The 14444-nt window shown below is 45.0% G+C and overlaps 1 protein-coding gene across 1 annotated transcript in view; it reads left to right on the top strand.

Moving 5' to 3' along the window:
- Nucleotides 1-2856: 2856 nt before the first annotated feature.
- Nucleotides 2857-14444, top strand: part of LOC120041912 (lysophosphatidylcholine acyltransferase 1-like) — a 67336-nt gene continuing 55748 nt past the window's right edge. Inside the window, exon 1 of the mRNA XM_038986789.1 lies at nucleotides 2857-3210. Coding sequence (XP_038842717.1) covers nucleotides 3091-3210 — 120 coding nt within the window. The 5' untranslated portion in view covers nucleotides 2857-3090. The remainder of the gene's footprint in view (nucleotides 3211-14444) is intronic.

Raw genomic sequence — 14444 nt, 5'->3', positions numbered from 1 at the left:
AAACCAACATAGAAACAGAAAACATAGACTGCCCACCCAAAACTCACGCCCTGACCAATTAAACACATACCAAACAACAGAAAACAGGTCAGGAACGTGACAGTAACTCATTTCACTGTGATACGTTACGGTAACTCATTTCACTGTGATACGTTACGGTAACTCATTTCACTGGGATACGTTACGGTAACTCATTTCACTGTGATACGTTACGGTAACTCATTTCACTGTGATACGTTACGGTAACTCATTTCACTGGGATACGTTACGGTAACTCATTTCACTGTGATACGTTACGGTAACTCATTTCACTGTGATACGTTACGGTAACTCATTTCACTGTGATACGTTACGGTAACTCATTTCACTGTGATACGTTACGGTAACTCATTTCACTGTGATACGTTACGGTAACTCATTTCACTGGGATACGTTACGGTAACTCATTTCACTGTGATACGTTACGGTAACTCATTTCACTGGGATACGTTACGGTAACTCATTTCACTGTGATACGTTACGGTAACTCATTTCACTGTGATACGTTACGGTAACTCATTTCACTGTGATACGTTACGGTAACTCATTTCACTGTGATACGTTACGGTAACTCATTTCACTGTGATACGTTACGGTAACTCATTTCACTGTGATACGTTACGGTAACTCATTTCACTGTGATACGTTACGGTAACTCATTTCACTGTGATACGTTACGGTAACTCATTTCACTGTGATACGTTACGGTAACTCATTTCACTGTGATACGTTACGGTAACTAATTTCACAGGTCTGGTATTTCACTTCATCCTAAATACAACAGCTATAGAGTAGTGGTGCAACTCACACACACACACACACACACACACACACACACACACACACACACACACACACACACACACACACACACACACACACACACACACACACACACACACACACACACACACACACACACACACACACACACACACACACACACACACACACACAGAGCCAGGCAACCATCTGAGGAACTGGTCTCTTCAGACCTGAGGCTGTTCTCTATTGATTCTGTCCATCCCAAGATAAAACTCACTGACTCCATGTCTCCCACTGTCTTAAGCAAGAAGCCGACTAAACTGTAGTAATAACAGACATAGGATTCCTTCCTTCTTCCTTGGATTCCAGGTGTATCTAACCTGTTGAAAGTTGAATACTAATTCATTTAATTTGAGTATGAAAACGAACACATTCAACATTTTTAATAATATATGTTTTTTCCCCAAAGGAACAGTAGGCTAATCCAACCAGAGTTTTAGAAGGATTGCCTTGTGAGTAAAGGCTAACTTCTTCAATGGTTATCTTCATCACCATCTAATGAAAGGATAGCTTGCTGGGATCGAGTACCAAATGGCACCCTATCCCCTAGGGCCCTGGACCAAAGTAGGGCACTATATAGGGGATAGGGTGCGATTTGGGAACCATCCCCAAGACTTAAAGGTTCAATGCAGCTGTTTTTATCTCAACATCAAATCATTTCTGGTTAAAAAAACATAAAGTACCTTACTGTGATTGTTTATGAATTAAATTGGTAAAAAAAAGAAACAAAACTTACTTCATAGCAAAGAGCAATTTCTCAAACAAGAATTTAGCTCGGACTGTCTGGGTGTGGTCTGAGTGGGGGGGGGGGGGGGGGGGGTATTTTCAAACAGGTCTACACTAAATGGGTATTATCATCATTTTCACAATATTATTCCAACCTCAGTGTGAAAATATACACTACCTGTAAAAAACATTAGGAACGACCTCCCCTGGTCAGTCTATGTTAGCAGGTGTCTAATATGTTCTACATGCGGTGTATATAAAAACACAGCAATATGACGTTTTTGACAGCACTGGGCCTTTAAATCAGTACTGACGCTTAATGATTGCGCGCATTTGCTATGTAGGCCTACAGCATGCAAAAACATACTGTACTGCTGCTACTGCATTAGCGGTCTGCAGAAGAGAGCGGGTCAATGAGAATGAAAGTCACCTGTTGCCATAGCAGCAAAACCAAAAGGACAGGTTTCCCATCTCTTCTACTGTTAAGAGAACATAATTTGCCTGCTACAATGCTTCATGATTTGCATAAATAGCATCCTGAGAAAAAAAATCTGCAATATTGATACATTAAGCTCTTAGATTATTCGATTAGTAGTATGTTTGATTCCCAAGTGAAGAAATGTACCACGTCACAGACTACATTTAGACCTGGTGTGTTGATTTTAAAACACTTATTATATGGCACTGGACAAGACGTGTTATGTGCAAATTACTGATGAATAAATACCAAGGACTGAAACACCAATGCGTTTCATCAATAAAAAAAAGAGAAACAGACGAGCACCATAATAACGAATCACACGACCAATATAGAGGCGGCAGGTAGCCTCGACAATGGGGACCCTCGCTGTGACCCTCCTCACTGTGACCCTCCTCGCTGCGAGTGTCTCTGGGGGAGTTCGTATATGCAACAAAACCCCATTTCTATTATAGACTGTGTGTAACAGGACAAATATAAACACCACACACATTATTATAATGTTTTATAAACTCTGCAAACATTTAACAGTTTATAAACGTGTTATAAACACAGCAAAGATGTGAGAACACGTGTGGCTTAGTTGGTGGCGTATGGCACTTGCAACGCCAGAGTTGTGGGTTCGAGTCCGACCAGTACGAAGATATATGGACTCACTAGTGTTAAGTCGCACTGGATAAGAGCGTCTGATAAATGACTCAAATGTATATGTTTATCTTGAGTAAGTAAAGTGATTTCAATGTAGACTACTAGGCGCATGCGTTCTGAAGAAGCAGCCAGGAAGGGGGACTCCAGTTAGGCATTCTAGGTCCAACATCAGTACTGCGTACAAGGGAAGATATCGCCCGACTTCAAATACATGATCCTTGGCTAATCCTCCAGCCTCTTGGGAACGAAGATAATAACCTGTGCCGGAATTAGCTAGACACAGACACGAAAACAACGTTGTGGAGATTTACATAAGACACATTCGCTGCTGTCGCTTTTCCGATACAGGTTCCGTCCTCTCGGGTTCGTTGAGGATGAGGTTCCCGACCATCAGACGCTGTCCTGGGGAAGGAGATGGGAAGAAGGAACTCGCTCCACCATTTAGGAACCCCTTTGTACATGACTTGAGATTCACCCCGCTGGAAAAGGCAAAGGTAAGCGGAAAATATTACAACTGGTGCAACACGTACAACTGTTTAGTTTTTAAATCGATAAGAGGCAGGCAAGATTTATATAACGGTTTGCTAGCCAGCCAGCTAACTACCGATCAAGGTATTTAGCTAGCCTAACTGACTAGCTAGAAGGCTGCCTACATGTTGCTCACTTGACTCGCATACTCTAGCTACCAAGTCTTGACAACAAGCTGGACAAATATTTCGGACCAGCGCATTACCTTGCACATAAACCACGAAACACAGGAGCTATAAGACAACAATTCACATGTCTTGGCGTGTGAATTAGCTGATAAACCAGCCACCAATGTTAAGAAATTATAATATATAAAAAATTATAATACAAGATGATACGTCTTTTGCAAAAGAGTCCACAAGAGGCCCGAACATCATCACTTGAGTTAGCTGTGTATTCCTGCTCAGTCAGCATCTGGTCTGGTGTGGCTTGTCCATGTAAGCATTATGTTCTGCACGATGTTCTGTTGAACGCTGGGGGGGAAAAATAGTTAGCTAACAATGTATATTAGTATGAAATGGACCAGAGAATGCATGTATCCCACTTGATCCAAGCCTGCAGAGTTCAACAACCAGTTCAATGCACTGAATGTCACTACGCCAGTAACTCTTCCATTGCTTCTTCTATTAAAAAGATGGGGCTGACAGGCACAGCAAAGACAGTGCCGTATGAAGATGAGGCATAAAACTGCTTGTCCAATAGAAATTCCCGATCACAATTGTAAGCGATGTCATGGCGACGTTGGTTAGCTAAGCGCATGCGTAGAAACAGGTTATCGGGTTTAACTGTCTTCTCTCAGCGAACTGCGCATGTGCAGGACGTCAAATCAAACGCATTCGTTCAATATAAAGTAGTTGTTGACCGAAAATGAAAAATGTGTCAGTTAGTCACTTTCACGAAATTTGAGTAATAACATGTTTAACTACTTAAGAATCTAGGTTGTGCCTTTAGATTTCGACTAAATTAACAACTAAGGAAGAGATATTTTACTTCTCATTGACTTGTCAAACCCCGTGAATTCACCGTTCATTTTTTCTGTATTCAGGGTTGACTTGTAACATCGTTTGAAGCTTTGACAGTTGACAGTTTTAGCTCATTTCAGGATTGTATATAGATTTGTTCTCCTTAATTATAAGTTATTTGATTTATTTGTTTCAGTCTCTGGATTGTTTAATTAAACTGTTGGCCGCCAGCTCCTGATATTTAGGGCATTAATTAAAAGCTACAACCTGTCTTCTGAACTAGCCTAGTGCGCGTGTTCAAATCCAATTTTATTATTCACATGCGCCGAATACAACAGGTATTCCGAGGGTGGTTCTACCTTACAGTGAAATGCATACTTACAAGCCCTTAACCAACAATACTTTAAGAAAAAAAAGTGTTAAATAAAAAATAAAAGTAACAATTATACAGCAGCAGTAAAATAACAATAGCGAGGCAATATGCAGAGGGTACCGGTACAGAGTCAATGTGCAGGGGCACCGGTTAGTCGAGGTAATTGAGGTAATATGTACATAGACAATAAACAGAGAGTAGCAGCAGCGTAAGAGGGGTCTGGGTAGCCCTTTGATCAGCTGTTCAGGAGTCTTATGGTTTGGGGGGTAGAAGCTGTTAAGGAGTCTTTTGGACCTAGACTTGACGCTCCGGTACCGCTTGCCGTGCGGTAGCAGAGAGAACAGTCTATGACTAGGGTGGCTGGAGTTTTTGACAATTTTTAGGGCCTTCCTCTGACACCGCCAGGTCCTGGATGGCAGGAAGCTTGGCCCCAGTGATGTACTGGGCCGTACGCACTACCCTCTGTAGTGCCTTGCGGTCGGACGCCGAGCAGTTGCCATACCAGGCAGTGATGCAACCAGTCAGGATGCTCTCGATGGTACAGCTGTAGAACTTTTTGAGGATCTGAGGACCCATGCCAAATCTTTTCACTCTCCTGAGGGGAATAGGCTTTGTCGTGCCCTCTTCACGACTGTGTTTGGACCATTATAGTTTGTTGGTGATGTGGACACCAAGGAACTTGAAGCTCTCAACCTGCTCCACTGCAGCCCCGTCGATGAGATAGGGGGGCGTGCTCGGTCCTCCTTTTCCTGTAGTCCACAATCATCTCCTTTGTCTTGATCACGTTGAGGGAGAGGTTGTTGTCCTGGCACCACACGGCCAGGTCTCTGACCTCCCTCCGTGCTTTACTAGAATGTAGGCTATGTTTCCCCGCAGTTCACTTGGTATGTAACCGTTACGTAAGTCAACACACCACTGAGAAGGTCTGTGTCACAGTTGATAAGACGAGGGGGCGGGGGACGACATTTCAAGTCCTGTTATAGTTGTAGGCCTATTGTCATGGTAACGTGGCTGAAACCACTGACTCCTCCTCCCCGTTTCAGTAACGCACCACATCTTTTCACTCAGTGTGGCTGTGCATGTATTCTCACACGTTTGGATTCTCTATAAATGTTTCCCAGAATGCATTACTCTGGTCCATGGATATGACACTGAATTCCTTTCATAATCTAGGTTATTCTGCGCTCCATTCAGGGTCTGGGTGAAACATTATTTTTTTATTTAGACCAATGAAGCTAATTTAAAAAGAGTTTGAGACAGTGTAGGCTAGGTGAACTCTCCTGTCCTTTGGCAGGCTGTTGACCAGCTCTCTGAATGGTTGTTGGGGACATTGCTAGCATGGGTCAGAACTCTTGTTTGTGTCATCGTACCTAACATGACGAGGAAGAGACGTGAGATCTGGGACCAGGCTATGCCGTTGCTACCAGTCTAGAGCCAGCCCACAGGGATGTATTGTATTATGAAGTGTAAAGAATGTCACACACTGCTTGCTTAGCGTGACACTTCCTCCTGAATCAGCCACTTCCTGAGGCTCAAACCCAGGACGTCTGCCTCACCAACACACGTGCCCACCCTCCCTGAAGTGTGTTAACGCTGTCTCGCCACTGAAAAACTGTCCATTCAGGCTGGGCGGTGAGTGAGTTATACATATTCCCATCTGCTACATGAGCCCTAGAGGGATGTGTCGATCACCAGATGTTGTTTAAAGCACTGTTTCCCTTCAACCTTGTTTTGTCAGGTCGCTGTTACCAAATGTGGTTGTAGTCGTGGTAGTTGATCTGCTGCGGTGTTTCTCCTGGCTGGGTTGACGTCTGTGAGTTACAGTTACCAACTACCAGTCAGTCACTCTGTGTGGCTTGACTGACAGTCAGTCACTCTGTGTGGCTTGACTGGCAGTTACCAACTACCAGTCAGTCACTCTGTGTGGCTTGACTGACAGTCAGTCACTCTGTGTGGCTTGACTGACAGTCAGTCACTCTGTGTGGCTTGACTGGCAGTTACCAACTACCAGTCAGTCACTCTGTGTGGCTTGACTGACAGTCAGTCACTCTGTGTGGCTTGACTGACAGTCAGTCACTCTGTGTGGCTTGACTGGCAGTTACCAACTACCAGTCAGTCACTCTGTGTGGTTTAACTGACAGTTACCAACTACCAGTCAGTCACTCTGTGTGGTTTAACTGACAGTTACCAACTACCAGTCAGTCACTCTGTGTGGTTTAACTGACAGTTACCAACTACCAGTCAGTCACTCTGTGTGGCTTGACTACCAGTCAGTCACTCTGTGTGGTTTGACTACCAGTCAGTCACTCTGTGTGGTTTGACTACCAGTCAGTCACTCTGTGTGGCTTGACTACCAGTCAGTCACTCTGTGTGGCTTGACTACCAGTCAGTCACTCTGTGTGGTTTGACTGCCAGTCAGTCACTCTGTGTGGCTTGACTACCAGTCAGTCACTCTGTGTGGTTTGACTACCAGTCAGTCACTCTGTGTGGTTTGACTACCAGTCAGTCACTCTGTGTGGTTTGACTGACAGTCCCAACTACCAGTCAGTCACTCTGTGTGGTTTAACTGACAGTTACCAACTACCAGTCAGTCACTCTGTGTGGCTTTAATACCAGTCAGTCACTCTGTGTGGTTTAACTGACAGTCCCAACTACCAGTCAGTCACTCTGTGTGGTTTGACTACCAGTCAGTCACTCTGTGTGATTTGACTGACAGTCCCAACTACCAGTCAGTCACTCTGTGTGGCTTGACTGACAGTCCCAACTACCAGTCAGTCACTCTGTGTGGTTTAACTGACAGTCCCAACTACCAGTCAGTCACTCTGTGTGGTTTGACTACCAGTCAGTCACTCTGTGTGGTTTGACTACCAGTCCCAACTACCAGTCAGTCACTCTGTGTGGTTTGACTACCAGTCCCAACTACCAGTCAGTCACTCTGTGTGGTTTGATTGACAGTCCCAACTACCAGTCAGTCACTCTGTGTGGTTTGATTGACAGGCCCAACTACCAGTCAGTCCTTCACTAAAAGCCTCCCAGCCTTTAGTTGTGTTCAACATCTCCCACAGGAGGATTTCCCGACGTCTGGCCAGTCTTATAAAGTCACTCTGCTGAATGAAACAAATCAGCCCTCTAAATAGTCAGTTGATGTTTCCGCTCGTTTTAACCACCTTTACGTATCGTCAGTGTGGTGGTGGTCAATGTGTCATGATGTTTCCTCTCGTTTTAACCACCTTTACGTATCGTCAGTGTGGTGGTGGTCAATGTGTCATGATGTTTCCTCTCGTTTTAACCACCTTTACGTATCGTCAGTGTGCTGGTGGTCAATGTGTCATGATGTTTCCTCTCGTTTTAACCACCTTTACGTATCGTCAGTGTGGTGGTGGTCAATGTGTCATGATGTTTCACAGGCTAAGTTCACCTCAGTGTGTTTGTCCAAAATGGCACCCTGTGAGCCAACCACTATCCCTTTAAAAGGAGAAGGATCCAACCACTATCCCTTTAAAAGGAGAAGGAGCCGACCGCTATCCCTTTAAAAGGAGAAGGAGCCAACCACTATCCCTTTAAAAGGAGAAGGAGCCGACCAGTATCCCTTTAAAAGGAGAAGGAGCCAACCAGTATCCCTTTAAAAGGAGAAGGAGCCAACCAGTATCCCTTTAAAAGGAGCCAACCAGTATCCCTTTAAAAGGAGAAGGAGCCAACCAGTATCCCTTTAAAAGGAGAAGGAGCCAACCAGTATCCCTTTAAAAGGAGCCGACCACTATCCCTTTAAAAGGAGAAGGAGCCGACCAGTATCCCTTTAAAAGGAGAAGGGGCCAACCAGTATCCCTTTAAAAGGAGAAGGAGCCAACCAGTATCCCTTTAAAAGGAGAAGGAGCCGACCAGTATCCCTTTAAAAGGAGAAGGATCCAACCACTATCCCTTTAAAAGGAGAAGGAGCCAACCAGTATCCCTTTAAAAGGAGAAGGATCCAACCAGTATCCCTTTAAAAGGAGAAGGAGCCAACCACTATCCCTTTAAAAGGAGAAGGAGCCAACCAGTATCCCTTTAAAAGGAGAAGGAGCCAACCGCTATCCCTTTAAAAGGAGAAGGAGCCGACCACTATCCCTTTAAAAGGAGAAGGAGCCAACCAGTATCCCTTTAAAAGGAGAAGGAGCCAACCAGTATCCCTTTAAAAGGAGAAGGATCCAACCACTATCCCTTTAAAAGGAGAAGGAGCCAACCAGTATCCCTTTAAAAGGAGAAGGAGCCAACCAGTATCCCTTTAAAAGGAGAAGGATCCAACCACTATCCCTTTAAAAGGAGAAGGAGCCAACCAGTATCCCTTTAAAAGGAGAAGGAGCCGACCGCTATCCATTTAAAAGGAGAAGGAGCCAACCACTATCCCTTTAAAAGGAGAAGGAGCCGACCAGTATCCCTTTAAAAGGAGAAGGAGCCGACCAGTATCCCTTTAAAAGGAGAAGGAGCCGACCGCTATCCCTTTAAAAGGAGAAGGAGCCGACCACTATCCCTTTAAAAGGAGAAGGAGCCGACCAGTATCCCTTTAAAAGGAGAAGGAGCCGACCAGTATCCCTTTAAAAGGAGAAGGAGCCGACCACTATCCCTTTAAAAGGAGAAGGAGCCGACCACTATCCCTTTAAAAGGAGAAGGAGCCGACCAGTATCCCTTTAAAAGGAGAAGGAGCCGACCAGTATCCCTTTAAAAGGAGAAGGAGCCGACCGCTATCCCTTTAAAAGGAGAAGGAGCCAACCAGTATCCCTTTAAAAGGAGAAGGAGCCGACCAGTATCCCTTTAAAAGGAGAAGGAGCCGACCGCTATCCCTTTAAAAGGAGAAGGAGCCAACCACTATCCCTTTAAAAGGAGAAGGAGCCAACCAGTATCCCTTTAAAAGGAGAAGGAGCCGACCGCTATCCCTTTAAAAGGAGAAGGAGCCGACCGCTATCCCTTTAAAAGGAGAAGGAGCCGACCGCTATCCCTTTAAAAGGAGAAGGAGCCAACCACTATCCCTTTAAAAGGAGAAGGAGCCGACCAGTATCCCTTTAAAAGGAGAAGGAGCCGACCAGTATCCCTTTAAAAGGAGGAGCCAACCAGTATCCCTTTAAAAGGAGGAGCCAACCAGTATCCCTTTAAAAGGAGGAGCCAACCAGTATCCCTTTAAAAGGAGAAGGAGCCAACCACTATCCCTTTAAAAGGAGAAGGAGCCGACCAGTATCCCTTTAAAAGGAGAAGGAGCCAACCAGTATCCCTTTAAAAGGAGGAGCCAACCAGTATCCCTTTAAAAGGAGGAGCCAACCAGTATCCCTTTAAAAGGAGGAGCCAACCAGTATCCCTTTAAAAGGAGAAGGAGCCAACCACTATCCATTTAAAAGGAGAAGGAGCCGACCACTATCCCTTTAAAAGGAGAAGGAGCCAACCAGTATCCCTTTAAAAGGAGAAGGGGCCGACCAGTATCCCTTTAAAAGCGTGTCTCAGCAGAAATTAGTGATGGGGGGAGAATCTATACAGTTCCATACCAGGATATTATTTTTTACGAGATATCGTATAATTTTTAACAATGTCCCAATATTATTTTTGTGCTAGTTGTCTGTAGCTGCACCCAAACTCCAGTGTTTATCCTTCATAGCTAGTTGTCTGTAGCTGCACCCAAACTCCAGTGTTTATCCTTCATAGCTTGTTCTCCATCTTCTTTTTAAAACAGCGAGATCATTTGTTTTCAGATCTTTTATTTCCATGTCTGATCAGAACTCGTTTTCTCATGTCTCTCTCTTGTCCCTCTGCAGCAGACATACACTATATGTACAAAAGTATGTGGACACCCCTTCAAATTAGTGGATTCGGCTGTTTCAGCCACACCCGTTGCTGACAGGTGTATAAAATCGAGCACACATCCATGCAATCTCCATAGACAAACATTGGCTGTAGAACGGCCTTACTGAAGAGCTCAGTGACTTTCAACATGGTACCGTCACAGGATGCCACCTTTCCAACAAGTCAGTTTGTCAAATTTCTGCCCTGCTAGAGCTGCCCCGGTCAACTGTTTTATAAAATTGTATTTATTTCAGCTTTATTTAACCAGGTAGGCCAGTTGAGAACAAGTTCTCATTTACAACTGCGACCTGGCCAAGATTAAGCAAAGCAGTTTGACACAAACAACAACACAGAGTTACACATGGAATAAACAAACGTACAGTCAATAACACAATAGAAAAAGTCTGTATACAGTGTGTGCAAATGAGTTAAGATTAGGGAGGTAAGGCAATAAATAGGCCATAGTGGTGAAGTAATTACAATTTAGCTATTAAACACTGGAGTGATAGATGTGCAGAAGATGAATGTGCAAGTAGAGATACTGGGGAGCAAATTAGCAAAAAATAAATAAATAACAGTATGGGGATGAGGTAGTTGGATGGGCTAATTACAGATGGACTATGTACAGGTGCAGTGATCTTATGCCTACTGTAAGTGCTGTTATTGTGAAGTGGAAACATCTGGGAGAAACAACGGCTCAGCCGCAAAGTGGTAGGCCACACAAGCTCACAGGACAGGACCGCCAGGTGCTGAAGCGCGTAAAAATCGTCTGTCTTCGTTGCAACCCTCACTACCGGGTTCCAAACTGCCTCTGGAAGAAACGTCGGCACCAGAACTGTTCGTCGGGAGCTTCATGAAATGGGTTTCCGTGGCAGAGCAGCCGCACACAAGCCTAACATCACCATGTGCAATGCCAAGCGTTGGCTGGAGTGGTGTAAAAGCTCGCCGCCATTGGACTCTGGAGCGGTGAAAACGTGTTCTCTGGAGTGATGAATCACGCTTCACCATCTGGCAGTCCGACTGACAAATCTAGGTTTTTGTCACGAACCGGCTCGTAGCCCGTAACAACGAGGGAGACGACGTGGAGATAAGGAATAGAACAAAAATATATTTATTAACTAAAGTACACTGTATATAATTAACAATGGTGTGTGTGTGTGTGTGTGTGTGTGTGTGTGTGTGTGTGTGTGTGTGTGTGTGTGTGTGTGTGTGTGTGTGTGTGTGTGTGTGTGTGTGTGTGTGTGTAGTCGTAATCAGTAGTGTGAGTGGATGTGTTCGTAGGTGGTGATAATGAGGGGTGTTGAGAGGTGCCAAAACAAACAAACCACAACATTCCACAACCAAAATCCAACAGTGTGTCTGCATGGAGAGATGGGGAAAGGTGTGTCCCATTTCGCTGACGACCCTCCCGGCTCCGCCCACCGACATCCTATTAAGGAAAACAAGAGCAAAGAGAAAGAAATTCGGCAGACAGAGTGGAAGGGTCGTCACATTCCGGGAGGGTCGTCACAGTTCGGGAGGGTCGTCACAGTTCGGGAGGGTCGTCACAGTTCGGGAGGGTCGTCACAGTTCGGGAGGGTCGTCACAGTTCGGGAGGGTCGTCACAGTTCGGGAGGGTCGTCACAGTTCGGGAGAGTCGTCACAGTTCGGGAGAGTCGTCACAGTTCGGGAGAGTCGTCACAGTTCGGGAGGGTCGTCACAGTTCGGGAGGGTCGTCACAGTTCGGGAGGGTCGTCACAGTTCGGGAGAGTCGTCACAGTTCGGGAGGGTCGTCACAGTTCGGGAGGGTCGTCACAGTTCGGGAGGGTCGTCACAGTTCGGGAGAGTCGTCACAGTTCGGGAGGGTCGTCACAGTTCGGGAGGGTCGTCACAGTTCGGGAGGGTCGTCACAGTTCGGGAGAGTCGTCACAGTTCGGGAGGGTCGTCACAGTTCGGGAGGGTCGTCACAGTTTGGTGGATGCCTGGAGAACGCTAGCTGCCCCAATGCATAGTGCCAACTGTAAAGTTTGGTGGAGGAGGAATAATGGTCTGGGGCTGTTTTTCATGGTTCGGGCCCCTTAGTTCCTGTGAAGGGAAATCTTAACGCTACAGCATACAATGACATTCGAGATGATTCTGTGCTTCCAACTTTGTGCCAACAGTTTGGGGAAGGTCCTTTCCTGTTTCAGCATGACAATGCCCCCGTGCGCAAAGCGAGGTCCATACAGAAATGGTTTGTCAAGATCGGTGTGGAAGAACTTGACTGGCCTGCACAGAGCCCTGACCTCAACCCCATCGAAAACCTTTGGGATGAATTGGAGCGCCGACTGAGAGCCAGGCCTAATCGCCCAACATCAGGGCCCGACTTCACTAATGCTCTTGTGACTGAATGGAAGAAAGTCCCCTCAGCAATGTTACAACATCTAGTGGAAAGCCTTCCCAGAAGAGTGGAGGCTGTTATATCAGCAAAGGGGGGACCAACTCCATATTAATGCCCATGTTTTTTGGAATGAGACGTTGGACGAGCAGGTGTCCACACACTTTTTATCATGTAGTGTATGGTGAGTAATATGTTTGGAACATCGAACCGAAATAAAATCACAGTATCGAACCGCAATACATATCGTATGGCGAGCTCCCTGGCAATTCCCAGCCCTAGCAGAAATATATATACTGTATTTAAAAAAATTGGCATCATATTTTTTGCAGCTGTGGTGAGAATTTGAATGAGTATATATATATATATATATATATATATATATATATATACACTATATATATATATACAGTATGTATACTGAACAAAAATATAAACGCAACATGTAAAGTGTTGGTCACATGTTTCATGAGCTGAAATAAAATAAAATACCCAGTGGGTGGGCCTATGCCCTCCCAGGCCCACCTGTGGCTGTGCCCCTGCCGTCATGTGAAATCCATAGACAAGATCCTAATGAATGACTTTGAATTTCCTTCTATAAACTGTAACTCAATTAAATCTTTAGAAATGGTTGCATGTTGTGTATTATATTTTGGTTCAGTGTATATTAGGCCACAGCTAAATTAATACAGGAGAAGCAGTGGTGTTTGTTCGTGTGTGTGTGTGTGTGTGTGTGTGTGTGTGTGTGTGTGTGTGTGTGTGTGTGTGTGTGTGTGTGTGTGTGTGTGTGTGTGTGTGTGTGTGTGTGTGTGTGTGTGTGTGAGTGAGTGACAGAGAGACCGAGAGAGAGAGAGACAGAGAGAGAGAGAGAGAGAGACAGAGAGAGAGAGAGAGGGAGAGAGAGAGAGAGAGAGCGAGAGGGGGGGGGGGGGTGCAGCACAGCAACCTGAATAACAGAAAGATAAATGTTGACTGAAGATAAGTGCTGATAGCCAGACAACATTAACAGGAACTGGAGTTACATTCGTGGTGAATGTTTGACTTGTAAACACAGTAGATCGTTCTGGAATCCATATTGTAGGAGTGTTGATGATCTCATTCTCAGTAATATCTCTTCTATCTATCCAAGCTGTTCCTGTCTGTCCTACAGCTCTCTTCTATATATCCAAGCTGTTCCTGTCTGTCTACAGCTCTCTTCTATCTATCCAAGCTGTTCCTGTCTGTCCTACAGCTCTCTTCTATATATCCAAGCTGTTCCTGTCTGTCCTACAGCTCTCTTCTATATATCCAAGCTGTTCCTGTCTGTCTACAGCTCTCTTCTATCTATCCAAGCTGTTCCTGTCTGTCCTACAGCTCTCTTCTATATATCCAAGCTGTTCCTGTCTGTCCTACAGCTCTCTTCTATATATCCAAGCTGTCCCTGTCTGTCTACAGCTCTCTTCTGTCTATCCAAGCTGTTCCTGTCTGTCTACAGCTCTCTTCTGTCAACCCAAGCTGTTCCTGTCTGTCTGCTGCTCTCTTCTATCTATCCAAGCTGTTCCTGTCTGTCTACAGCTCTCTTCTATCTATCCAAGCTGTTCCTGTCTGTCTACAGCTCTCTTCTATCTATCCAAGCTGTTCCTGTCTGTCTACAGCTCTCTTCTATCTATCCAAGCTGTTCCTGTCTGTCTACAGCTCTCTTCTATCTATCCAAGCTGTTCCTGT

The sequence above is a fragment of the Salvelinus namaycush genome, unplaced genomic scaffold (assembly GCF_016432855.1).
Source record: "Salvelinus namaycush isolate Seneca unplaced genomic scaffold, SaNama_1.0 Scaffold579, whole genome shotgun sequence".
NCBI lineage: Eukaryota > Metazoa > Chordata > Actinopteri > Salmoniformes > Salmonidae > Salvelinus > Salvelinus namaycush.
The sequence above is the reverse complement of the archived record's forward strand: the minus strand, read 5'-3'. Positions and strand labels throughout refer to the sequence as shown.